This window comes from Anopheles darlingi, chromosome 2 (assembly GCF_943734745.1).
Source record: "Anopheles darlingi chromosome 2, idAnoDarlMG_H_01, whole genome shotgun sequence".
NCBI lineage: Eukaryota > Metazoa > Arthropoda > Insecta > Diptera > Culicidae > Anopheles > Anopheles darlingi.
In genome coordinates this window covers 72,746,057-72,771,056 of record NC_064874.1, presented here as the reverse complement: position 1 = coordinate 72,771,056, position 25,000 = coordinate 72,746,057, and the positions used below count along the sequence as shown (strand labels likewise).

General features: G+C 44.9%; 5 protein-coding genes and 1 long non-coding RNA gene across 9 annotated transcripts in view; 3 read left to right on the top strand and 3 right to left on the bottom strand.

The window, feature by feature from the left end:
- Positions 1 to 2,767, bottom strand: part of LOC125950509 (probable serine/threonine-protein kinase kinX) — a 6,389-nt gene extending 3,622 nt beyond the window's left edge. For both annotated transcript variants that reach the window (XM_049678582.1, XM_049678581.1), the window contains exons 1-2: positions 2,669 to 2,767; positions 2,356 to 2,512 (exon numbers count right to left, since the gene is read on the bottom strand). The gene's annotated coding sequence lies outside the window, so the exon portion shown is untranslated. The remainder of the gene's footprint in view (positions 1 to 2,355; positions 2,513 to 2,668) is intronic.
- Positions 2,768 to 4,586: 1,819 nt separating this feature from the next.
- LOC125950503 (SWI/SNF-related matrix-associated actin-dependent regulator of chromatin subfamily A containing DEAD/H box 1 homolog) lies at positions 4,587 to 8,351 on the bottom strand. The gene is made up of 7 exons (XM_049678574.1): positions 7,934 to 8,351; positions 6,306 to 7,726; positions 6,078 to 6,224; positions 5,850 to 6,007; positions 5,631 to 5,778; positions 5,060 to 5,561; positions 4,587 to 4,993 (listed from the first exon to the last, which is right to left on the bottom strand). The coding sequence occupies exons 1-7, from the start codon at positions 7,995 to 7,997 to the stop codon at positions 4,860 to 4,862; spliced, it is 2,574 nt and encodes an 857-aa protein (XP_049534531.1). The 5' UTR covers positions 7,998 to 8,351; the 3' UTR covers positions 4,587 to 4,859.
- A 1,947-nt stretch (positions 8,352 to 10,298) lies between these two features.
- Positions 10,299 to 20,125, top strand: LOC125950524 (glycoprotein-N-acetylgalactosamine 3-beta-galactosyltransferase 1-like). 2 transcript variants are annotated; one of them, XM_049678609.1, is made up of 4 exons: positions 10,299 to 10,439; positions 18,786 to 19,326; positions 19,395 to 19,773; positions 19,864 to 20,125. In XM_049678609.1, the coding sequence occupies exons 1-4, from the start codon at positions 10,421 to 10,423 to the stop codon at positions 20,107 to 20,109; spliced, it is 1,185 nt and encodes a 394-aa protein (XP_049534566.1). In that variant the 5' UTR covers positions 10,299 to 10,420; the 3' UTR covers positions 20,110 to 20,125. The 2 variants fall into 2 exon arrangements, with proteins under 2 accessions (XP_049534566.1, XP_049534567.1); XM_049678610.1 differs by lacking the exons at positions 10,299 to 10,439; positions 18,786 to 19,326 and adding an exon at positions 16,693 to 16,760.
- On the top strand, positions 10,299 to 20,371 carry LOC125950523 (glycoprotein-N-acetylgalactosamine 3-beta-galactosyltransferase 1-like). Of its 2 annotated transcripts, XR_007468731.1 has the most exons (5): positions 10,299 to 10,439; positions 12,336 to 12,876; positions 12,945 to 13,323; positions 13,403 to 13,816; positions 20,278 to 20,371. XR_007468731.1 is itself a non-coding variant. In XM_049678608.1 (4 exons), exons 1-4 carry the CDS (start codon positions 10,421 to 10,423, stop codon positions 13,646 to 13,648), a joined length of 1,185 nt encoding a protein of 394 aa, XP_049534565.1. In that variant the 5' UTR covers positions 10,299 to 10,420; the 3' UTR covers positions 13,649 to 14,805. The 2 variants fall into 2 exon arrangements, 1 of the variants encoding a protein (XP_049534565.1); XM_049678608.1 differs by lacking the exon at positions 20,278 to 20,371 and having other exon boundaries at positions 13,403 to 14,805.
- LOC125950549 (uncharacterized) lies at positions 13,401 to 20,190 on the bottom strand. Its single transcript, XR_007468732.1, has 3 exons — positions 20,106 to 20,190; positions 17,408 to 17,528; positions 13,401 to 13,523 (listed from the first exon to the last, which is right to left on the bottom strand). It is a non-coding gene; the product is annotated as an uncharacterized LOC125950549 (long non-coding RNA).
- Positions 20,372 to 20,767: 396 nt separating the features above from the next.
- Positions 20,768 to 22,728, top strand: LOC125959517 (glycoprotein-N-acetylgalactosamine 3-beta-galactosyltransferase 1-like). Its single transcript, XM_049692341.1, has 4 exons — positions 20,768 to 20,783; positions 21,385 to 21,925; positions 21,994 to 22,372; positions 22,454 to 22,728. The coding sequence occupies exons 1-4, from the start codon at positions 20,768 to 20,770 to the stop codon at positions 22,697 to 22,699; spliced, it is 1,182 nt and encodes a 393-aa protein (XP_049548298.1). The 3' UTR covers positions 22,700 to 22,728.
- The last annotated feature ends 2,272 nt before the right edge of the window (positions 22,729 to 25,000 follow it).

The window sequence follows — 25,000 nt, the reverse complement described above, 5'->3', positions numbered from 1 at the left end:
TTCGTTCACACCGAGCTGAGGGCAGTGCGGTGGCCCCGCAAAGGGCACCACTACCGCTGGCGACCTTCTGCAGATCTGCGTGCTCTGTCAACCGTCAAGTGCAGGCGCGTTACGCGAGCGGTTCGTGACCGACCGATCGATGGATCACGGATGATGCCATACCATACCTCTTAGGGCTCTCGCCGACCCTTTGGTTGTGATAACACAAACCCGATGCCCAATTTACCGACCGACCAAGGTCACGCGACCATAATTAGTCAACAGTGGACCACCCCGTGCTATCCGAGGACAGGTGCTCCTTCGGTCAAAAACGGAAACCCCCCTCCGCCCGGTCCCCACGACACGCGGTGATGGTGAAATGCCATGCCCCTCCGGTTGGCCTTGGGGATTCGTTCACAAATGGACATCATTAAGCCCGTACCCGCGGATTCAAATTCCCGGCCTCTGGGACTTCTGGAAGGTACTGTGGCGCAGTTAGCGCTCGGGGGGCCGAGGCAAAAGAGTGCCAATCTTATCGTTGGCCGCACCGCACCGCTCCGAAACCATTGGCATTAGAAGCCGAGCAAAGGCAGACACGGGGCTCTAATTAATGAGCCTCGAAGATCTTCACGGGCATCGGCATAGCAACGGCCTTCCCCACTCTCGTGCTCCGCCGCTCGCTCCGTTTCCTCCGACTGGAGGTCTAATTAGGAATGCAGATTCGAGACGATGTTATTCGCTGTTGAGCTCTTCTTTGCTTTTGTTTTTGTTTTTTTTTTCTTCTTTTTGGGAGGGGGCTTTCAGGTCCGTTCTATGGCCACGACACCGGAAACATAGAAGAACACACGAAAACAACCGACACTCTGGCAGACCCGGTGCTTACGTGGTGCTCTCCGGTGGTGCTGCTACTTCCCTCGACGATCCATCCATTGCGATCCAGTTGCTTGATCTCGAAGCACGCGCGCAACCACAACCCCAACATGTCGACGGCGATGGCAACGAAACACACCGAGAACTGACCGTTCGTTAAACACAAATTTATGGTCACATTTTTATGGTCGATGAACCACCGCCACGTTACTGGCGAGCGCTGGCAAAAAAAAAGGCCAATTTCAAACATTATTCTCAGCGGGACGACGACTGCGGGATTAGAGATGTGCGAAGCAGCAGCAGCAGAAGATGTGCAAGAAATGCCAGAAAAACACAGCACGAAGCTTATGTTATGGAATCGGTCCCGGCCTCGGGGCGAGCGGGTTAATTACCCCGGGGGGGAAGAGAGACAAACCAAACCCCGTCTGAAGCAACGGTTTTGCGAAGGAAATTGAATTGAATTTTGTTAAAAATCAGCGACACCGTTCGATGCTCATCGAGGAACGAGCGATGTGAGGATCGAGCAGCAAGGTGTGAGTGTGAGTTTTTGGAGTGATCGAAAAAAAACTCGATCATGGCCATGCCGAGATCGTTACAAAACGATCGCTAAGGGTTTGATAATTGCAAATTGGTGCCGTGGGTAAATTCAAACGCACAAAAACGGTTCATCCATCTTGGGGTAACAAGTATGGATGATCGTGTCGCACGAATCATCAAATCGGGTTATCACGCTATCGTGCCCCTAACTCGCACACACTCTTCGCCCATCTCCATCAATTATCGGCGTAATGTGACAACATGTCCTTGGCCACTCACTTTCACCGGCGACCGCACGGTAACCCCTCACCGGGTATCGTGCGAGATCCGGATCCGCACCCTCCGCTCAGTGCTTCTTCCAAAACGTTGCGCTTGCGGCCTACGCCGCTGTTACGAAGGTTATTGATTACCCACTCCTGTTGCACGATGGGCACACTTTCGGGTGTGGCCCCTCAAAGCGTCGTCAACATATACGCATCCCTGACCTGACACCGCACGAGATGATACGCACATACACACATTTCATCATTTCTCCGAATCCGAATGTGAGCGGGGAGTGTGTGGATTACGCAAGCCGCATCTCGATTACACCCTAGCGGCCATCCTCTCGAGCACTCGGGCCACTTTACGGGTTGATCGCGAGCGCAGCAGCAGCAGGGTGCAACGGCAGCATCCCCCCGCATCAACCCCAGCCTCCAGCGAAAACAAGCCGTTTATCACAATTCGGTGGCCAGCTACCTGGAGCCCTCCTCGAACTGGATTGGGACGCGATTGATCATTACGCCTTTACGTGTTTTTTGAGTGTGTAGGATCGTGATGATCCAAAAGGGGGAAAAGAAATACATGATCACCATCAAGTAGTGATAAAAAGGGGGGCCGATAAGGATCAGCTTGGAATTGGATGACCCACGACGTCCAACCGGAACGCTAACACGACATCTACTACGCAATTTCGCATACCTATCTTACCTTTGTCTTGGATCCGATAGGCTTGGCACAGCCTGGGTTTCAACTCGAACTCAACCGTACTACCGCACTGCAGCACTGCACCTCTGTTTGGCGGTCAGATCGTATCAGGCACACACGCACGTTCGCACACACTGGCTTTACACAGCCTCAGCTTCGGCTTTGGGTTAGGATTGGAGCAAAGGGAATAGAGAGAGAGAGAGAAAAAACACGGCGACATAAAACCAAACCAGTTCCTACGGCGCCAATTGTCTAACGCACGATCGCACGCACGAATGCACGCAGATCTGCGTGCAAATCGCGAACAGCCTCTCACCTGATGACGGAGGAACTAGAAAGAGAAGTGGGGGAATCTAATAAACCCGTCGTAAGCGTCAGGTGTTCGGTTGTCCAGTTCCTTATGCTTCGACCACCGGTGATGGACTAAACCTGGCGGCCATGTGGAGCCACAGCTTTATAGCATCGAGGTGGCTCTCCCTCCGCCTGTGGGCAGCACAGCCAGCATGATGACCGCGTCGCGGAACAGTAGAGAGAGGGAACACGGTGTGGTCAAGCATCGGACCTTTCTGCCAACAGCACCGCCGTTTTCTGGTCATCTTCGTGTGGTCTGGTCAGGTGATTCGAACTTCTCTCCTCTGGCGGTGTTCTTGTTGCGAGAAGAACCGGAGCAGAGAGAGAAGCGGATTCGCCAATAATCATAATTCTAGCGGCATCGGTAGAACAGTCACGATCCCATATCGAAGTGTCTTCATTCCATGTTTGTGGTTGCCAGAGTTGCCCAATTATTCCGCGGGATTTCTTCACAGGTTCTGGTTACCTTCGTTCTCGGAGATCTCGCATGGCAAGGCCATGTGTTGGCTCGAAACCGTTTTCCGTTTGCCACCGAACCATCCAATTAAAATGGTTCGTCCGCTAAAAGTAAGAATCCATAGGAATTGATCAAATTGTTCTAGCGAGATAGATCTCAGGGGGAGGGTATTACCACTTGTGTTACCGGTCGTTGACCGATGAACCGATCGGCTGGGTAGTTTTTGGGGGTATAGGGAAGACGTCATCACTACACGGGTTCTATGCCATAATATGCTTCGCAAAACTCCACACCAAACCCACCGGGGATTGATCTTAAGCTTGATTTGAAGCGGGTGAGAAGTTTATCGCGATTGAACGAGCATCTCAGATCGGAGGCCCGGAAGTGCGCACAAGACAAATTCGATGCTTGGAGTAGTCACAGTCGCGTGAACCATTTCAACACAGCATACGATCCCTGGCCAGCAATTATGGTCGCTTTTGGTTCTTCGTTTTAGCCCTTCCACGGCTATGAGGCTTCTCAGCATCATCAAAACTTATTTCCATTTCCGGTGACTGTCTTTTTTTCTTCCTTCTTCGCCGAATGTGTTTATGTGCAGTCTCTGTTGCCCAAATCGCGTGAGACCCATCTGTTAGCAACAGCCAAGGAAGGAGGATCTGCGGTGAAGCCATTTGTAATGCGGCAATGCCTCCAGGCCTGTTTTTATATGAGTTTTCGTCGTTCGTAAGCCATATTTAATACTTCCGAGGACCGACGGCAAGAGGCCAACAAAATTTCAATTTCAAACTAAGAAAAGCGAAAATGAAACATGAAAATCATGAATTTTTCATCCGAATCTTAAACACTGCTTCTCGACGGGTGCTCTTTACTGCTTCATTTTCGTTTAAGAGCAATTCTACCACACGTGTTCCTGTTCGCACATTGCTAACAGTTACTATCGCGGGTATCCAAGAGCAATGAAGACATGATTTAGCGCAAGCAGAAGAGCCTATTTAGGATGATCGTTACGTCAATAGTTAGTCCAAATTCAAACAACCTCATGATGTTACGCCATTCTTCAGAAATCTATTTGCTTGGCAGTATTGCATCGGAGATATGACCATCCAGGATGTGTCCGTAAAACAATTAAACCTTGAAACGTGTGCCGGCTTTTTCGCCAACTAGATTGAGCTTTGAGATCGACCTACTATGCGCATTGTTTGCGGTAGCGTGACCTCAATTGCAATCGATAAAGCAGTTTGCAGCTGGAGCGATACTATTGGATGCTGCTGTGTGTCTTACGATCGTTTAAAAAACAAATAATATTCTACCTTGAATCTTCCCCCCAATATCTGTACTTACCATAGGCAAAATGCCGATCTTGCGTTTCTACTTCGTTACTCAAGCAATAATTAATCACCATAGTACGTCAGTGCAGCATAAACAGTTACTAACAAACTATACGCTCATATATTGATCCTTCATATTAAAAACATACAATCGTGGGGTGGTATAAATAAAAAAGGAAATTATCCGTAGCAAAAATAAAAAAAAGTTAATAGATAAAAGAGCCCCTAGCACTGCGTAAGTGCCACGATACTTGTTTTCTTTGCCCTGATCAACGTGCGCTAGTTCGTCAAAAGGAGTGATGGTTTCGTTGCTCCCTTGTCAGTAGTTATCGGTAACGTGCTGCAGGTGGGAGGTGCGACGGAAATACTTGTTAGAATTCTTCGTCCTTCGGTTTCTTCAAGGGCGATTCATTCTTGAGTATAATTTCCGCCTTGTTTTGATCCATTCCCAGCGCCATCGTTAGCAATCCGACCATGCATTTATGATCATTTATTCGACTATCACCTGAAATGAATGAAGCAAATTGCTAAGATGCAAGATCGAATGAATGAAGAAATTATTATAGCGTACCATCTTTCTCCGTTACGTCCTTTTCCAATTGTAGCTTCTGTTGTGCAATTTCCATCATACCCTCTTCGATAGAACCTTCTGAGATGAACTTATAGATGGTGACCGGTTTTTTCTGGCCCATCCGATGTGCACGATCCTCGGCCTGCTTATCGTTGTACGGGTTAAAATCAATATCGTGAATGATAACCGTATCGGCGGCCGTCAGATTGATACCCAATCCGCCCGCCTTGGTGGAGAGCAAGAAAACAAACAGATTCGGATCGGAAGTGTACTGATCGATCAGTTCCTGGCGATCCGTCACAGCCGTTGAGCCGTCCAACCGTAGATAACCGTGCTTGCGTATCTTCAGGTAGCGTTCCATGATGTCAAGCATCATAGTGAATTGGCTGAAAATCAACACCCGATGTCCATCTGCTTTCAGCTGTGGCAGCAGCTCATCTAACTTGCGAAACTTGCCGGACGATGTGATTAGCTTTTCAGGCAGACGCAAATCGTAGAGGCTCTGGAAGGATAAGTAGTAGCAATGTTGATTGATAATGGCACCACGCACCACGACTGTAATTTAACATACGGTGTACTTGTCCCTCATTTCATACAGCTGGAAGTCGGACAGGTATGCGATGTCTTGGAAAATGTTATCCACATTACTGCCCTTATAGTCCGGATCTTTGGCCAGCTTCTTTGCCATACCGCGGACATCGTCGTCGGTAAAATAGTATCTAGATGCAAAGAAACAGAAAGCGGGCATTGTTACGGTGGTCTGCTGGATGCCAACACGACGATCTATTACCTCAGCAGCAATGGATGGTTGGCAAGCTTTCTCAGGTCCATCATAATTGCCATTCCGCTAACTTCGGTGTTCTCCCGGATAACACCCGTAGCCTTTTGATATTCATTAACAGTTTCGTTGTACTTTTCCTTTTGGGAATCTATCATGGGAAGCTTCATCTGGGAACGATCGATAAAGTTAATTACAACACACTTTCACGAGACTTTAGGTAGTAATAATTATGCTTACTAAAACGTCCTTTTTCGGTGGCAAGAAACTAAGTACATCACGTTTAAGCCTTCGTAAAATAAACGGCTTCATGATCAACTTGGCTTGCTCGATTTGCGTCTTTTCGAATGCTGATGTTTCATCATCTCCCTCACCTTTGGACGATTTCTGTGGCAAGTAAGAAGAAGAAGTGTTAAGGTGATCGTTAATATTTCGTTGGGCCAGTGGGCGATGGTGTAGCGATCTTACCGCTTTGCCTTGGAATAAAGCTTTAATATCCTCCACCTTACTACCGAACAGCTTAGGCATCACAAAGCACAGCAGGGACATAAGCTCTAGCAGATTGTTCTGCAGCGGCGTACCGGTCAGCAGGATACGATGCTTGGCATTGATGCGCATCAGGTTCTGATATCGCTGCGAAGCTACATTCTTCAGCATGTGCGCTTCATCGAAGATCACGTAATCGAACTCAGTAACGCGCCACATTTTCTTCTCTTCCGCCGAAGCACCCATCATGTGATAAGTGGTCAGCACCACGTCCACCTCCTCGACACCGTTCTTCGCCCAATCCACTCGTATCATGCGCCGCTCAGCTTGAGATCCGTAGTACTTGAAAATGCTCAATGCCGGGCACCATCGGATCAACTCCTGCTCCCAATTATCCATAGTCGACGAGGGTACCACGACCAAACATGGTCGAGTCTGTTGACCGTTCTCCTTCAGCCAGGCAAGAAAGGAAATAATCTGAATCGTTTTACCAAGACCCATTTCGTCCGCCAGAATGCCGTTCATTTCATGCCGATGCATGATGGTGAGCCAGTTGAGCCCCACTAGCTGATACTCGGCCAGCTTCAATCCATCGGCTATGTTGGCCGGCTGCTCAACCACGCTTCCACCGGATTCAATCGCCTCCTCTAGCCGCTTCACGATTTTGTTACACTTGCCCATGATAGTGGCCAGGCTGTTGCGGCGCTTCAGGTACTCCTGCGTATTGTTAAGTATTTCCGTTTGTAACTGTCGATGCGAGCGCAGCTTACTTATCAAATCGGACCAATCCTTAAACGGCCGCAGTTCCACCAGCGAGTCAATCTTTTTTGTGGACAACGACTTCACGTTGGTCAGTTCCTGCTGAGTGGCAGTGTTCAGAAACGATAGCACACCGCTACGCTCTGGCGTCAGTTTGGTTGATGAGTATGCACCATCGCTGTCCTCGTCACTGTCGAAGACCTGCTCCGTAGGACGATCCGAGTCGGCGTCACTTTCATCGTCGTTTGATTGCTGTACGCGCCTCTTTTTGGAGGCCGGTTGTTTGGATTCTACGGTCGGGCGTTTCATCGTATGGCTCAGGGAAGTGCTTATTGGGATTTTTGGTTTGATTCCGGCGGCTTTCAACTGCTGGATCGCTTTTTCCACATCCCAATCGTTCGCCACCAGGGCGGATTGCACGTCCAGGATCTCAACGGTGCTGTACCTTGTGGACACCTCACGCAATCGTTCGGATTTCTCGCTCACCGATAATACTTTTGCCGGTGGTGTACAGGAACCGTTCGTGATCACAGGGCCGCTGGGAACGGATTTTTTCGGGCTCGCGGAACTATTGTCACCTTCGCTGTCACTGTCGCCCATCATCTGGATCCGCTTTCGGCCCGGGAGGAGCGATAGTTTTCCATCTGCGAAGATCAGAAACGCGGAAGTCTTATTAAACAGATCCTCACCAGAACTCTCGCGATCTTTATTTTACGTTGTTTACTTTTATTAACCTCAACTCACAGCTGTCACCGTGCGTTCGCTTCCCGGAAGAAGCCAAGAAAATTGGCGCACGAAGTGGTTTTCCCTTTACCTGGTGGGTTATTGTTTTAACAAAACGATCCACCTACCTGTTGGAGTGCCGTTTCCATTTTCACCTGGGGCTGGCTTCCGATACTCGCGCAAAGAAGACATCGCGGCGCTCGTTGCCGTGGAAACGGTGGTCAATCCTTCACGGCGGTGGCGCTAGACGCAAAAATGTTGCTCTTTCCGAGCGAGGCAACTCCGCCAAAACGCTCACAAAAGCGGCGTGTCTCACGTTATTGCTACACACACCACGATATGGTATGCTTGAAAAATCAATCCCCAGAATCACACGCACCGAATCTTTTGATGTAAGTCCACTCTCTTCACTAATTTGGTCCACACTTTCTCGTTATCACAATCGGAATGTGTTAAGGTACGACGAAAACAAGAAACAGATACTAAAACGAACAGGATTTGTGCGTAAATTCACACGGCACGGAGAGCACTTCGGTCGCGGTTCGGGTTCCGTGCAAAGGAGAACGCAGATGACAGCTGTTGGAGCGGCGTTGTTTTGGTATGCGTAATTTATCAGATTTTATTCAATCAAACCTTTATCGAATACCGTATTTTCAGCGTTTTTAAGAAACACCGGGAGTTACAGAAAAAACCCCTTCGTATGCTTTGTTTATGTCAAACGAGAGGCTCTTTTTTCGGCAGGCCCTGTGAATGGATTTTGAGCACTTTAAACCGCCCGTGTAAACGCATTCTGCTTCTTCCATCACTTTCTTTGCTTCTTCGCCGTTCGTTGTTTTGGTTGAGTTTTTTTAACGCCGAGCGGAAGGAAAAGTGCTTCTCTGTGCATTTTTGTTCTAGCGTATTTTCCGGGTATGTTGGACGACCCTAAACTAGTTAACCATCTGCCTGCACCCAGAAGGCTTCAGGACAGCCAGATACACGCCCATTACACAAAATGAGGCGCTCGTAGACCAGCCTCGCAGCTTATCGTTCGGCTTCCCGTCGCCCAGCGCTTATCGCCATCCGGTGTGTGTTGTCCGGTGTCGGGTGAAAAAATACCATTAATGGAATACACCCGCAGCATCCGCATCTGCTCCATGAGAACGGGCGCATTTTCCGGTAAGTTCCTTCCTGTACTTTCATAAATTTGTGTCCCATTTGCGTCTGTCGCCGAATCGTTGGCTTTTCCCCGGCGACACTCAATTAGTTTTATTGATCCAAATTGATGATGCTCAAAGTAACCGGATCGCTCGTTATAAATTACGTTATACCACCTTGTCTCCATCGCAAACTCCAAATCTCTCTTGCAAAGACCAGTGATCGCTCCAGCCGGGCAAGGGTCGTGTGGAGAATGTTGATAAGTGGGCGCTAAACTTGATAAGAAACCTTCTCCCACATGATACCAACATATGGTAAATGCATCTAATCACAAGACAGCGTAGTGCAAATAACCAAAAACGGAACCAGCTACAGCTGAGAGATTTATTTGCCATATGGTGATTGCGGTGTAACCATTGTCTTTTTCAAAGCTCCGTCACCCCAAACAGTTTGCAGAGTTTTCAGGGAAAACTGTGTCCTACATAGAGAGCATGCAAGTTCCGTGCTTTATTCCCGTTGCCATGCTAGACACAACGGCTGCTGCGATGTTATTCAGTATCATAAAAGAAACGTACTGAAACATCCGGCAGACGGTCCAGTTTGTTCTAAGCGCTTAACAATAGGCGTATAGCATAAATTACTATGTATGACACTCTATGCATGGGTAACTGAAATCCAGTATCCATTAATTTGCATTCTAACAAAGTGTGTTGTTGGGTTGTAGTTGCCCATTTTTCCTTTTTCGTGTACTTGTTCATTTCGACCAAGCCAACCGATACGTGGTGATGGTAGCAGTGGTAAAATGATATTTTAATCTACGGTTTTTCTTTTTGTACCTTTCAATTGCAGACAAACTGTTCATCAGCGACCGGAAATAGTGGCCGCAGCCATTAGCCCGCTACTGATACGATGGATCGACAAGCGGTCGGCACGGAAGATACAAGTCGGTGGTCTCTATGATCGTATGCGCTGATCATATGCGACGCTTGCAGCAGATAATATAGAATCTCTACGCCGCGGTGATATTTAGAATCGCATTAAGGGTCTCTAAGAACGGAGAACTATACAGAGCATAGTCTATATCGTTTCACAATGATGATGTGCCGAAATGTGTGCGATTGTGCTAAGTGAGTGAGATAACGAGTGTGTGTATGCGTGACTTCGAAAGGAAATAATGTTATTGTGATAATGGAGTTATTTTTGTGCGTAGGCATCATTACGATATTTTAACGATCCAAACGAAAGGAGCGCCGATCGCAGTCGATCTTTGAAAAATAAATCTACCGAACATTCTGTGCCATCGCCATAGCAGTACTGCCATCGTAGCTACTTTAGTAGGCTCGGATGGCTTCCTGTTTGCCAGCTGAAACGGCGCATTAACCAACAGAAATATCTGATCGAACGCTGTGTACCGAGGGATAGCCAACTAGAATCGACTCTGTGATCTCTTCCCACTAGCGGGAGCAATACTCATCATTATGAAGATAACCGATCTTGGTAAGCAAAAACGGGTCTATTATGGGATAAGTGAAATTCATATCAAAACCCTCATACAATCACATACTTGGATCGTTAATAATATTTAAACAGGTGAAATTAAGAATTTTTCGGCAGTCTCACTGTGTCACCCTGAAATGTTAACGAAAGAAATCGCAAATAATGGTTGTTTGAAGCAACCATTAACGCGATTCAGCCTTATTAGATTTTAAAAATAATTATTTGAACAGGTTTTTGTAATTAGACAGTGCTATTGAATGTATTTTCACTAACTCGCGCGGAATATTGAACAGTGTGTTTACATTTTCTGAGCCATACGCGCATCTGCCAAACCACACACGTAGCGTATGGACTGTTCTGTTTCTATACTTTTGGCTAGCGCTTGGCATAGGCAACCTTGACACCGATAAAGGGATGGTGGGTACTGTTGAATTCATTCAACATTTCTAGGACTTGCCTGATGATGGTTTTCCAGGGAGAATATTTCGTAGGCGGTATTCAACACCCTTAATACCCTTATAATCATTGCAATCTAACTTATTTCCCTTCTTGAATATGGGATAGATTATGCCGGTTTGCCAATCTTCGGATACTATTTACCTCTGGATGGTTTCTGATCATGTTATACCTCTGGATGGTTTCTGATCATGTGTATCTCTCTCTCCTTGATTGCGTCCTATGTCGCTGTTGCGTTTCTTGGTACACACAGTGTTTTCGTTCCGTCGCTACTCTACATTCTTTGTCGAACCAGCCAGCTCTGGTGTCGTCATGACGGCGTCGTAGAATGTTTTCGACAGAACAGTTTATGCATGTTTTTAGAGCGCAGCATCGCCCGCTCGTATCGCTTCCTTGTGTCAGTAGCGGGCCATTCCCGATAGCTTTTTCGTAATCTGCTTGGACGTTTCTGACCTTCAGAGATGACGTGTTCTATCGAGTTTGCGTGTTTTATCTGGCCATTTCTCGGGCTCAAGCTATTTCGATGCTAATATGAGCTCCTCTAAAATTCTGACATGTCACAAATTCGAATGTCTGCGACGGTTGATCAACGCGTGATCTATGTGGTTGGAAGTGACTCCTTTTGGGGGAACCCTTGTAGCATTGTAGATATCCCTTCGCGCGATTTTGACGTAGTAGGACTACGTGACCAACGGGATCAACGTCCTGGTGGCCGATTAGGCCGCCCTACTCTCATCTCAGCCATATCTCCATCCTCCCAAAGGGTTGGTGGTACCCTTTGAGCCAAGCGCAGACGTTCGAGGGGCATGTTATCACTCTACACGATCACAACTTATTAGTCCCGCGAGGACGCGACGGGTTGGAGTTAGGAGAGAGAGTCTATATTAGCTTGGAGCTTTAAATCCTAACTTCATTTGTAGAGCAAAATTAACTAATAGTAGAACAACAAAAAACAAGTATACTGTGATACACCGTCCCCTTCCCGAAAAAGAGAGAATTCCGACTACTAAAAATGTTCTTGTTTTCAGTAAACCGCCTAGAATTTCAAATCATTTCACAATCAGCCTCCGTTAGATTTCGTTGAGATTGTTGAGACACGTGTGAGCAAACGTATGTTGCGTACTCAGCTGTTCAAAGATGTTTTAGGGCTTCCTTTTTTTCCTGTTTTGACGCCTTTGTTACAGGTTACAAGGTCACAGTTAAACAAGCAAACTGTAACAAAACGTTGTTTGCGCACAATGCTATCCCTCAGGCTGCAACCAGTAGATATACGTGGCTTTTCGTTTGGTTGCCAGGTCGGGCTGTACATTTGGTCGCCACAATTTGATGGCTGTAGTTTTGCTTACGATACGGAATATGATTTCAAGTCGGTTTATTCTATTCCACATTTAGTGACTATTGTTGTTTATTTCACGAAAAAAAAAAAATTTGTGTTTTCAGGTCTTCGCAATGGAAATCATCCTCGAACATTCATCACACTCCTCTTCGGAACGGTGGTTGGATTTATGTTTGCTACCTTCCTCACGTCTTCGACCGTAAAGGTGAATCCATGGTTACCGGAATACTACCATCATAGAGACGCACCGTCTGTAGCCAGCGATCCGCATACCGGCAACGAGCTGCGCGATGCCTTCGGTCCAGAGAAGGACGTGGGAAAGCACGCTTCGAATGAAGAGGTTCATGCCCACGAAAACTCCTCACTATCACAGCAGCTGCAACGTGAAGTACGCGTCCTATGTTGGATAATGACCAATCCGACAAATCACAAACAAAAAGCTTTACACGTTAAGCGCACGTGGGGTAATCGGTGCAATAAGCTGGTGTTTATGAGTTCTGTGGCAGATCCGTTGATCGACTCGGTTGCACTACCAGTTGGCGAAGGAAGGAACAATTTGTGGGCCAAAACGAAAGAAGCTTTCAAATATCTCTATAAAAATCACCTAGACGATGCGGATTGGTTTATGAAAGCTGATGATGATACGTAAGTACACGACAATGTAGTAGGATGTGCTCGAATGTAATGTTATCCGTACGTTGCTCTTCCCACAGATACGTTGTTGTAGAGAATCTGCGTTACATGCTTTACGCTTACTCTCCAAGCCATCCGATCTACTTCGGGTGCCGCTTCAAGCCGTTTGTTAAACAGGGCTACATGTCCGGCGGTGCCGGTTACGTTTTGAGCAAAGAGGCAGTCAAACGCTTCGTAGAGGATGCGATACCGAATCCCAAGTGTAGGCAAGATGCTGACGGAGCGGAAGATGTCGAGATGGGAAAATGCATGGAGCTGGTGAAGGTACTAGCAGGTGATTCTAGAGATTCCGTAGGGCGAGGACGATTTTTCCCATTCGTCCCAGAGCATCATCTTATACCGAATCATGTGAACGATGATTTCTGGTACGTGAAATACACATACTACAAACCGGATGAGGTAAGAAATGACGATATTCGACAAGAACGAAACACACAATGAATTTCAATAATGGAAATAATGTTTTCTGCTCTTATAGGGTCTCGATTGTTGCTCCGATAATGCTATCTCATTTCACTACGTTTCACCAAATCAAATGTACGTGCTGGACTATTTGATTTATCATCTGCGCCCATACGGTATCGTTGGTCACGCGCAGCCTCTACCAAAAAAGCTCAGCCTCTCTGACATAGTGCGAATGGATGATCTGGCAAAGACGACTCCAAAGCCCGCGACGACTAATACGGTGCAGAGTGAAACCAAAGTGAATGAACCAAAGACCTAAACTCGTAACTGCTGCCAAAGCAGCATATCGCTAAGAACCAAAAGAAAAATAAGAAGGGTAGAATGGTCAGTAATCTTTGCGAAACAAGTAGAGTGAATGCAATATCTCTGTAATGACTGGATGTCCGTGCTCATCCGCGAAGCATACACTTGAAACAAGGTCATGTAGGTGTGTAAGTTTAATGTTAGATTATTCTTAAGAACCCTGATAGCTTAAAGTTGAAAGTGGTGACCGACATAGTTGCAACCGATTGCATTTCCCCACTTTATGTATGGCTATTGTGTGAGGAAATAGCAGTAGGATTATAGAGTAGGATTCTCAGTTTCTTTTCGAAACAAATCTCCAATTAGCTATGTTCTCGCATAAGATTGGAACGAAAATTGAAATGAAAATGGGGTATGAATTTGATCTACATCAATGGCAAACAATAGATTTATGAGAGAATCTATTGTTTTTTTTTCTAATAGTGCAAAGAATTTTCCATGTGGAATCTCATTTAGTCGGTTGAATTTACATTCGTATCATTTTTTGATTATATTTTAGATTTCTTTGTGAATGCCCTGTACCGTGCTGATTTATGATACGGGGACATGCTAAGTCATAGCTTCCTCTAGCGACCTAGAATTCTGACAAGAACTGAGCTGAGGGACGGTTACCTATTAATGATGGTTGCCATTACTGGTACGAGCCTGAGCAAATTATCTGCTAAACATACGGCTTATCCGTTCTTATACATGTAAAATGAATCTCTGTTTCGTTGTTCAAGATTGGGTTTAGCTATGGACCCAATGCGTATCACGTTGTGAGTAAACATCAATCCCGATTATTTTTCCGCGGTTTTTAGCTGTATGAATATCAAGTTTGAGCTAGTGAAAGATGCATTTCAGTAAAGTTGCCATCACATTCAGGTTTATTAAGTAAAGTTTTTTTTAAGCCGTAGGATATACATAGCGAGTCAGTTGCGAAAGCTAATGCCTACAAATATTTTGATTGAACCGGCAAATGCACCTTAGTAAGGAACTGATCCCGCAGGAGTCGTGACTTTGTCGCCTAACGGAATACTCCTAAAACAAAAAACGAACAAAGATGCGGCTGTAAGCTGCCACGCATGATTATCGATCAGTGAAAATCATCTCGAATAAAATAATTTATCCTCTTCTATCCAAAATTGCTGTACCTCCCACCACCAATGCCATCCGAACTGCCGCAAACGGTAGCCGAGCAACCTATAGATAAACGAGCGGCTAAAGAGCCACAGCGCGGCGTCGCACTTCAATGATGGATTGGGGCCAATTGCGTTTACCTGCTTTATCGAAACCTAAAGCGTATTCGTTTAACGGACCGATAGCCTCCCGTAGGAGGGGCAACCAACCGCCGCCGAGCAACAAACAATCGATCTGATGGAGGGGAGTAACTGTAGTAAACAGCAAACCAGATGCGGCGAATGGTTCGCGATTAAAATAAGGAAAATATGAAGTCGATGAGAACGATATTATGACTAGGGTCGTCGAGGTGAATGTATGGAGGGAGAGGGGGCGGGGGAATGGTAAGAAAGTATTGGTACCATTACCCTCGACGACCCACGATAGATCGGTGCGAGTTACTTACGATAGCGATCGGGCGCGATCGTAGGTAACTCACACCAAACTAGGATTCAGCGAGCCTCAGCTACGAGTTTCGAGCACCACGACGAATGTTTAAGCTGTGTCCTTAAGACAGATCTATGGATCACGTCCCCCGCAAACTCCGTTCTGGCTCATGCGAAAGTACGTGCCATTCTTGCAATAATTCTTAAATAATCCTTAACACGTACTGAAACATCTGGCAGACGGTCCGGTTTGTTCTAAGCGCTTAACAATAGGCGCGTAGAATAAATAACTATATTGACTCTTTATGCATGGATATGCATTCGAACAAAGCGTGTTGTTGTGTTGTAGTTGCCCATATTTTTCGTGTACTGGTTCATTTCGATCAAGCCAACCGATGGATCATGATGGTAGCAGTGGTAAAATGTTTTTGTACGTCCACGGTTTTTGTTTTCGTACCTTTCAATAGCAGACAAAATGTCCATCAGCGACCGGAAATAGTCTCCGCATCCATTAGCCCGCAACTGATACGATGGATCGACACGGAAGATACAAGTTGGTGGTCACTATTATCGTATGTGCTAATCGCTTGCAGCAGATAACGTAGAATCTCTAGGCCTCGGTGATATTTCGATTCACATGAAGAGCATTTAAGAACAGAGAACTAAATAGCACATGGTCTGTATTGCTTCACAACGAATACATAAGCAAAACACGTGTTGCGTACTCAGCTGTTCACAGATGTTTCCCCTTTTCTGACGATTTGTTCGAAAGCTGGCACCAAAAACACGCTCTCTGTAGGCTGTTTTTAAAAAAAACTAGGTTACAGTAAAACAAGCAGTCAGGCTGTACATTTGGTCGGCACAGTTTGGTGGCTGTAGCATCGCCTACGATACGCAATATGTTGTTAAGTTCGTTTTCGTACATTGCAAATTTACTGATTTTTGTCATTTGATACACAAAAACTAATAATTTATCTCTTCAGGTCTTCGCGATGAAAATCATCTTCGAACCTTCATCACACTCCTTTTCGGGACGGTGCTTGGATTTATGTTTGCTACCTTCATTACGACTTCGACCGTAAGAGTGAATCCATGGTTACCGAAATGTTTCCATTATCGAACCGCACCGCATGTAGCCAGCGATCCGCATACCGGAAACGAGCTGCGGTATGCCTTCGGTCCAGAGAAGGACGTGGGAAAGCACGCTTCGAATGAAGAGGTTCATGCACACGAAAACTCCTCACTATCACAGCAGCTGCAACGTGAAGTACGCGTCCTATGTTGGATAATGACCAATCCGACAAATCACAAACAAAAAGCTTTACACGTTAAGCGCACGTGGGGTAATCGGTGCAATAAGCTGGTGTTTATGAGTTCTGTGGCAGATCCGTTGATCGACTCGGTTGCACTACCAGTTGGCGAAGGAAGGGACAATTTGTGGGCCAAAACTAAAGAAGCTTTCAAATATCTCTATAAAAATCACCTAGATGATGCGGATTGGTTTATGAAAGCTGATGATGATACGTAAGTACACGACAATGTAGTAGGATGTGCTCGAATGTAATGTTATCCGTGCGTTGCTCTTCCCACAGATACGTTGTTGTAGAGAATCTGCGTTACATGCTTTACGCTTACTCTCCAAGCCATCCGATCTACTTCGGGTGCCGCTTCAAGCCGTATGTTAAACAGGGCTACATGGCCGGTGGTGCCGGTTACGTTTTGAGCAAAGAGGCAGTCAAACGCTTCGTAGAGGATGCGATACCGAATCCTAAGTGTAGGCAAAGTGCTGACGGAGCGGAGGATCTCGAGATGGGCAGTTGTATGGAGCTGGTAAAAGTACTAGCAGGTGATTCCCGTGATTCCTTAGGCCGAGGACGGTTTTTACCGTTCATCCCAGAGCATCATCTTATACCGACATATTTTACCAATGATTTCTGGTACGCGAATTACTCATATTACGAACCGCATGCGGTAAGAGCCGACAATATTCGACAAGAACGAAACACACTGTGAATTTCAATAATGGGAATAATGTTATCTGCTCTTATAGGGTCTCAATTGTTGTTCTGATAATGCTATCTCATTTCACTACATTTCACCAAACCAAATGTACGTGCTGGACTATTTGATTTATCATCTGCGCCCATACGGTATCGTTGGTCACGCGCAACCTCTACCAAAGAAGCTCAGCCTCTCTGACATAGTGCGAATGGATGATCTGGCAAAGACGACTCCAAAGCCCGCGACGACTAATACGGTGCAGAGTGAAACCAAAGTGAATAAACCAAAGACCTAAACTCGTAACTGCTGCCAAAGTAGCATATCGCTAAGAACCAAAAGAAAAATAAGAAGGGTAGAATGGTCAGTAATCTTTGCGAAACAAGTAGAGTGAATGCAATATCTCTGTAAAGGCTGGATGTCCGTGCTCATCCGCGAAGCATACACTTGAAACAAGGTCATGTAGGTGTGTAAGTTTAATGTTAGATTATTCTTAAGAACCCTGATAGCTTAAAGTTGGAAGTGGTGACCGACATAGTTGCAACCGATTGTATTTCCCCACTTTATGTATGGATATTGTGTGAGGAAATAGCTGCAGGATTATAGAATAGGACTCTCAGTTTCATTTCGAAACAAATCTCCAATTAGCTATGTTCTCGCATAAGATTGGCACGAAAATTGAAATGGAAATGGAGTATGAATTTGATCTACATCGATGACAAACAATAGATTTATGAGAGAATCTATTGTTTTTCTTTCTAATGGTGCAAAGAATTTTCCAATTGGAATCTCATTTAGTCGGTTGAATTTACATTCGTATCATTTTTTGATTATATTTTAGATTTCTTTGTGAATGCCCTGTACCGTGCTGATTTATGATACCGCGGACATGTTAGGTCATATCACCCGCTAGCGATCTAGAATTTTGACTAGAACTGAGCTGAGGAACGGTTGCCAATTAATGATGGTTGCCATTACTGGTACGAGCCTGAGCAAATTATCTGCTAAACATACGGCTTATCCGTTCTTATACATGTAAAATGAATCTCTGTTTCGTTGCTCAAGATTGGGTTTAGCTATGGACCCAATGCGTAACACGTTGTGAGTAAACATCAATTTAGTGGTTAGTCATCCAGCCAGTGGTCACTGTCATCGTATACGCTTATCGTATGCGACGCTTGCAGCAGATAGTGTAGAATCTCTAGGCCTCGGTGATATTTAAAATCATATGAAAAGTATCCAAAAACAGAGATGGCCTATATTGCTTCACAATGAAAACATAAGCAAAACACGTGTTGCTTACTCAGCTGTTCACAGATGTTTCCCCTTTTCTGGCGATTTATTTCGAAAGCTGGCACCAAAAACACGCTCACTCTCTGTAGGCTCCAGTGTTTAGAAAAATCAGTTAAACAAGCAGTCAGGCTGTACATTTGGTCGGCCAAGTTTAGTGGCTGTAGCATCGCCTACGATACGCAATATGTTTTCAAGTTCGTGTTCATATCCTGCAAATTTACTGACTTTTGTCATTTGATAAAAAAATTATCTTTTCAGGTCTTCGCAATGGAAATCATCCTCGAACCTTCATCACTCTCCTCTTCGGGACGGTGCTTGGTGTTATGCTTGCTAACTTCATCACGTCTTCGACCGTAAGAGTGAATCCATGGTTACCGAAATGCTTCTATTATCGAAACGCACCGCCTGTAGCCAGCGATCCGCATACCGGAAACGAGCTGCGGTATGCCTTCGGTCCAGAGAAGGACGTGGGAAAGCACGCTTCGAATGAAGAGGTTCATGCCCACGAAAACTCCTCACTATCACAGCAGCTGCAACGTGAAGTACGCGTCCTATGTTGGATAATGACCAATCCGACAAATCACAAACAAAAAGCTTTACACGTTAAGCGCACGTGGGGTAATCGGTGTAATAAGCTGGTGTTTATGAGTTCTGTGGCAGATCCGTTGATCGACTCGGTTGCACTACCAGTTGGCGAAGGAAGGAACAATTTGTGGGCCAAAACGAAAGAAGCTTTCAAATATCTCTATAAAAATCACCTAGACGATGCGGATTGGTTTATGAAAGCTGATGATGATACGTAAGTACACGACAATGTAGTAGGATGTGCTCGAATGTAATGTTATCCGTACGTTGCTCTTCCCACAGATACGTTGTTGTAGAGAATCTGCGTTACATGCTTTACGCTTACTCTCCAAGCCATCCGATCTACTTCGGGTGCCGCTTCAAGCCGTTTGTTAAACAGGGCTACATGTCCGGCGGTGCCGGTTACGTTTTGAGCAAAGAGGCAGTCAAACGCTTCGTAGAGGATGCGATACCGAATCCCAAGTGTAGGCAAGATGCTGACGGAGCAGAAGATATCGAGATGGGGAAATGCATGGAGCTGGTGAAGGTATTAGCAGGTGATTCCCGTGATTCCTTAGGCCGGGGACGATTTTTCCCGTTCGTCCCAGAGCATCATCTTATACCGAATCATGTGAACGATGATTTCTGGTACGTGAAATACACATACTACAAACCGGATGAGGTAAGAGCCGACGATACGAAACGAAAGCCGAAAGAACAATACACACTATGAATTTAAAATTGGAAATTATATTCTTATCTTCTTTTATAGGGTCTCGATTGTTGCTCCGATAATGCTATCTCATATCACTACGTTTCACCAAACCAAATGTACGTGCTGGACTATTTGATTTATCATCTGCGCCCGTACGGTATCGTTGGTCACGCGCAGCCTCTACCAAAGAAGCTCAGCCTCTCTGACATAGTGCGAATGGATGATCTGGCAAAGACGACTCCAAAGCCCGCGACGAATAATACGGTGCAGAGTGAAACCAAAGTGAATGAACCAAAGACCTAAACTCGTAACTGCTGCCAAAGCAGCATATCGCTAAGAACCAAAAGAAAAATAAGAAGGGTAGAATGGTCAGTAATCTTTGCGAAACAAGTAGAGTGAATGCAATATCTCTGTAATGGCTGGATGTCCGTGCTCATCCGCGAAGCAAACACTTGAAACAAGGTAATGTAGGTGTGTAAATTTAATGTTAGATTATTCTTAAGAACCCTGATAGCTTAAAGTTGAAAGTGGTGACTGACATAGTTGCAACCGATTGCATTTCCCCATTTTATGTATGGCTATTGTGTGAAGAAATAGCTGCAGGATTATAGAATAGGACTCTCAGTTTCTTTTCGAAACAAATCTCCAATTAGCTATATTCTCGCATAAGATTGGAACGAAAATTGAAATGAAAATAGGGAAAGAATTTGAAATACATCGATGAATAGATTTATGAGAGAATCTATTGTTTTTTTTCTAATAGTGCAAAGAATTTTCCATGCGGAATCTCATTTAGTCGGTTGAATTTACATTCGTATCATTTTCGGATTATATTTTAGATTTCTTCGTGAATGCGCTGTACCGTGCTGATTTATGATACGGGGACATGCTAAGTCATAGCTTCCTCTAGCGACCTAGAATTCTGACAAGAGCTGAGCTGAGGAACGGTTGCCAATTAATGATGGTTGCCATTACTGGTACGAGCCTGAGCAAATTATCTGCTAAACATACGGCTTATCCGTTCTTATACATGTAAAATGAATCTCTGTTTCGTTGTTCAAGATTGGTTTTAGCTATGGACCCAATGCGTAACACGTTGTGAGTAAACATCAATTTAGTGGTTAGTCATCCAGCCAGTGGTCACTGTCATCGTATACGCTTATCGTATGCGACGCTTGCAGCAGATAGTGTAGAATCTCTAGGCCTCGGTGATATTTAAAATCATATGAAAAGTATCCAAGAACAGAGATGTAAATAGCGCATGGTCTATATTGCTTCACAATGAAAACATAAGCAAAACATGTGTGTGTACTCAGCTGTTCACAGGTGTTTCCCCTATTCTGACGATTTTTTTCGAAAGCTGGCACCAAAAACACGCTCACTCTCTGTAGACTTCAGAGATTTGAAAAAGCTTGCCCACAGTTAGAAAAGCAGTCAGGCTATACATTTGGTCGGCACAGTTTGGTGGTTGTAGCATCGCCTACGATACGCAATATGTTGTTAAGTTCGTTTTCGTACATTGCAAATTTACTGATTTTTGTCATTTGATACACAAAAACTAATAATTTATCTCTTCAGGTCTTCGCGATGAAAATCATCTTCGAACCTTCATCACACTCCTTTTCGGGACGGTGCTTGGATTTATGTTTGCTACCTTCATTACGACTTCGACCGTAAGAGTGAATCCATGGTTACCGAAATGTTTCCATTATCGAACCGCACCGCATGTAGCCAGCGATCCGCATACCGGAAACGAGCTGCGGTATGCCTTCGGTCCAGAGAAGGACGTGGGAAAGCACGCTTCGAATGAAGAGGTTCATGCCCACGAAAACTCCTCACTATCACAGCAGCTGCAACGTGAAGTACGCGTCCTATGTTGGATAATGACCAATCCGACAAATCACAAACAAAAAGCTTTACACGTTAAGCGCACGTGGGGTAATCGGTGCAATAAGCTGGTGTTTATGAGTTCTGTGGCAGATCCGTTGATCGACTCGGTTGCACTACCAGTTGGCGAAGGAAGGGACAATTTGTGGGCCAAAACTAAAGAAGCTTTTAAATACCTCTATAAAAATCACCTAGACGATGCGGATTGGTTTATGAAAGCTGACGATGATACGTAAGTACACGACAATGTAGTAGGATGTGCTCGAATGTAATGTTATCCGTGCGTTGCTCTTCCCACAGATACGTTGTTGTAGAGAATCTACGTTACATGCTTTACGCTTACTCACCAACCCATCCGATCTACTTCGGATGCCGCTTCAAGCCGTATGTTAAACAGGGCTACATGGCCGGTGGTGCCGGTTACGTTTTGAGCAAAGAGGCAGTCAAACGCTTCGTAGAGGATGCGATACCGAATCCCATGTGTTGGCAAGATGCTGACAGAGCGGAAGATGTCGAGATGGGCAAGTGTCTGGAGCTGGTGAAGGTATTAGCAGGTGATTCCCGTGATTCCTTAGGCCGAGGACGGTTTTTACCGTTCGTCCCAGAGGATCATCTTATAGCGAGCTTATTCACAGATGATTTCTGGTACGCGAATTACTCATATTACGAACCGCATGCGGTAAGAGCCGACAATATTCGACAAGAACGAAACACACAATCAATTAAAAAATGGAAATACTGTTCTTATGTTCTTTTATAGGGTCTCAATTGTTGTTCTGATAATGCTATCTCATTTCACTACATTTCACCAAACCAAATGTACGTGCTGGACTATTTGATTTATCATCTGCGCCCATACGGTATCGTTGGTCACGCGCAACCTCTACCAAAGAAGCTCAGCCTCTCTGACATAGTGCGAATGGATGATCTGGCAAAGACGACTCCAAAGCCCGCGACGACTAATACGGTGCAGAGTGAAACCAAAGTGAATAAACCAAAGACCTAAACTCGTAACTGCTGCCAAAGCAGCATATCGCTAAGGACCAAAAGAAAAATAAGAAGGGTAGAATGGTCAGTAATCTTTGCGAAACAAGTAGAGTGAATGCAATATCTCTATAACCCCGAAAGTTTAAGGGTGAATGCGGTGACTGACATAGTTGCAACCGATTGCATTTCCCCACTTTATGTATGGCTATTGTGTGAGGAAATAGCTGCCGGATTATAGAATAGGAAATTCCAATTAGCTATGTTCTCGCATAAGATTGGCACGAAAATTAAAATGAAAATGGGGTATGAATTTGATCTACATCGATGACAAACAGTAGATTTGTGAGAGAATCTATTGTTTTTCTTTCTAATATTGCAAAGAATTTTCCACGTGGAATCTCATTTAGTCGGTTGAATTCGTATTTAGTCGGAACATTCGTATCATTTTTGGATTATATTTTGGATTTCTTTGTGAATGCCCTGTACCGTGCTGATTTATGATACCGCGGACATGTTAGGTCATAGCACCCGCTAGCGATCTAGAATTTTGACTAGAACTGAGCTGAGGAACGGTTGCCAATTAATGATGGTTGCCATTGTAAGACATTGATATTATAATCACGTTGTAAGTTAACATCAATTCCGATGTGCATACCGGCCGTCGTATTAAAGATCCAAATCGCCTAAGCTTATATTTCCAAATCGTCTGTGTAGGTAACGACCAGTTTTGCACAGTATGAACCATAGGGAACGTAAAGGATTCGGACGAAACAGTCTAACCTAAAACCAACATTTCAACTTCAACAGAATCACCCTCGTCGAGGGAGGTGTCGCGGTTCGCCAGAGCGAAGATTAGTTCTAGTCGTAGAAAAAGAGAGTTCTGAGCACTTCGTTCCTCATGCATATATATTTCGTTTTGGCGAGATGTTACGCGACCTTTTCTCTCACCCTTCATTAGCCGCGTAACGTCTCACTAACTCTACGTAACGCTCACAGACTACCAACGCTCCTGTTATTCGTAACACCCAGGATTCGTGACTTTGTCGAACAAAAATGAACAAGAATGCGGCTGTAAGCTGCCACGCTGTATTATCGGTAGGCGAAAATCATCTCGAATGTAATAATGTATCTGTTACTATCTGTAATTGTCGTTCCACCCACCATCAGTGCCATCCGAATTACCTCGAAGGGTAACCGATCGCCATGCCACCTATAGATAAACGAACCGCTAAAGAGCCACAGCCCGGCGACGCACTTCAATGATGGATTGGGGCCAATTGCGTTCGACGGGGGCAACCATTAGTAAACACCGAAGGCGACCAGTTAGCTGACAACCGTAAGTACACACGATGACAGTGGCCAGTGGCACTTGGTGGAATGATTCATGCCGCAATCTGAGGGATGCAATGAGATATGGGACTACACAGGACTATACGCGTTAGGTTTGTTGATGAAAAGAGAATTGATGTTGCCATTAATCAAGGAAACTTGTTTTCTCGATTATTGTTTTTAAATTATCAACTCTTGCTGCTACTTTGATTATTTTACGGTAGCTAGAACACTCCTTGCTATTAGTAACCTTGTTGTAAATTCTTTTTAATTGTTTTCAAACGATCATTGTGTTTAAATACACAAAAAAACTCATTTTATATGAGGTTATTTGAATCAAATGATATACCTCAATAGTTTTAGTAGTGCCGAGTACTTCAGGTTTTGAATAGATGTTTTTGTCTATCAATCCTTGTACATACTTATTCGTTATCTACTCGTTACAGTACCATTCGTTATCTATTTGACGCCTTTTTCCGAATGATATACGGTGATCTTTTCGATAAATGTAATTTCTTTACTTTCTATTTTTTATATCTTTCATTGCTAAGAAATTAGCGTAGATTAACTTTACTACTTTGTCTAAAGTACTCGTAGTCGTAATCGATTGTACAAATATCCAAAGCGTTTCAAGCGTTACGAGCGTTTTTAAGTGCATCGGTGTCATCTCTACTTCTCTATAAAACCCTCCAACTCCTCGAACCACCCACTTTTCGATGGAACTCAGAGAAGATGATCGCGCGAGTTCGCAAATCACTCTCAATCTCCCTTTGTCACTCTATATATCTCTCTCTCGCTTTGTCTCTCTTGAGCTGTGGTTCTCAAAGCTCGATTCAACCCTCGCAAACCGGCTTCTTTTACCTTCTACTGTAGCCGCTATACCTTCTCTTACTGAGCCTGCGCCACATGGTAACGATCGTCGTGTGTCGTTTTGTACGTGTCTCTGTGTGCGAGCGAACGTCAGCCCCGGAGGCGTCGCGAGAAACCGAAT

Coding starts and splice junctions, on each gene's coding strand:
- LOC125950503 (XM_049678574.1), bottom strand. CDS start 7,997: ATGTCTTCTTTGCGCGAGTATCGGAAGCCAGCCCCAGGTGAAAATGGA. Junction 6,008..6,077: donor CACCGAAAAAGGACGTTTTA/GTAAGCATAATT, acceptor GATCGTTCCCAG/ATGAAGCTTCCCATGATAGA. Junction 5,779..5,849: donor AACCATCCATTGCTGCTGAG/GTAATAGATCGT, acceptor CTTTGCATCTAG/ATACTATTTTACCGACGACG.
- LOC125950523 (XM_049678608.1), top strand. Junction 12,877..12,944: donor ATGAAAGCTGATGATGATAC/GTAAGTACACGA, acceptor CTCTTCCCACAG/ATACGTTGTTGTAGAGAATC. Junction 13,324..13,402: donor CATACTACAAACCGGATGAG/GTAAGAAATGAC, acceptor CTGCTCTTATAG/GGTCTCGATTGTTGCTCCGA.
- LOC125950524 (XM_049678609.1), top strand. Junction 19,327..19,394: donor ATGAAAGCTGATGATGATAC/GTAAGTACACGA, acceptor CTCTTCCCACAG/ATACGTTGTTGTAGAGAATC. Junction 19,774..19,863: donor CATACTACAAACCGGATGAG/GTAAGAGCCGAC, acceptor CTTCTTTTATAG/GGTCTCGATTGTTGCTCCGA.
- LOC125959517 (XM_049692341.1), top strand. Junction 21,926..21,993: donor ATGAAAGCTGACGATGATAC/GTAAGTACACGA, acceptor CTCTTCCCACAG/ATACGTTGTTGTAGAGAATC. Junction 22,373..22,453: donor CATATTACGAACCGCATGCG/GTAAGAGCCGAC, acceptor GTTCTTTTATAG/GGTCTCAATTGTTGTTCTGA.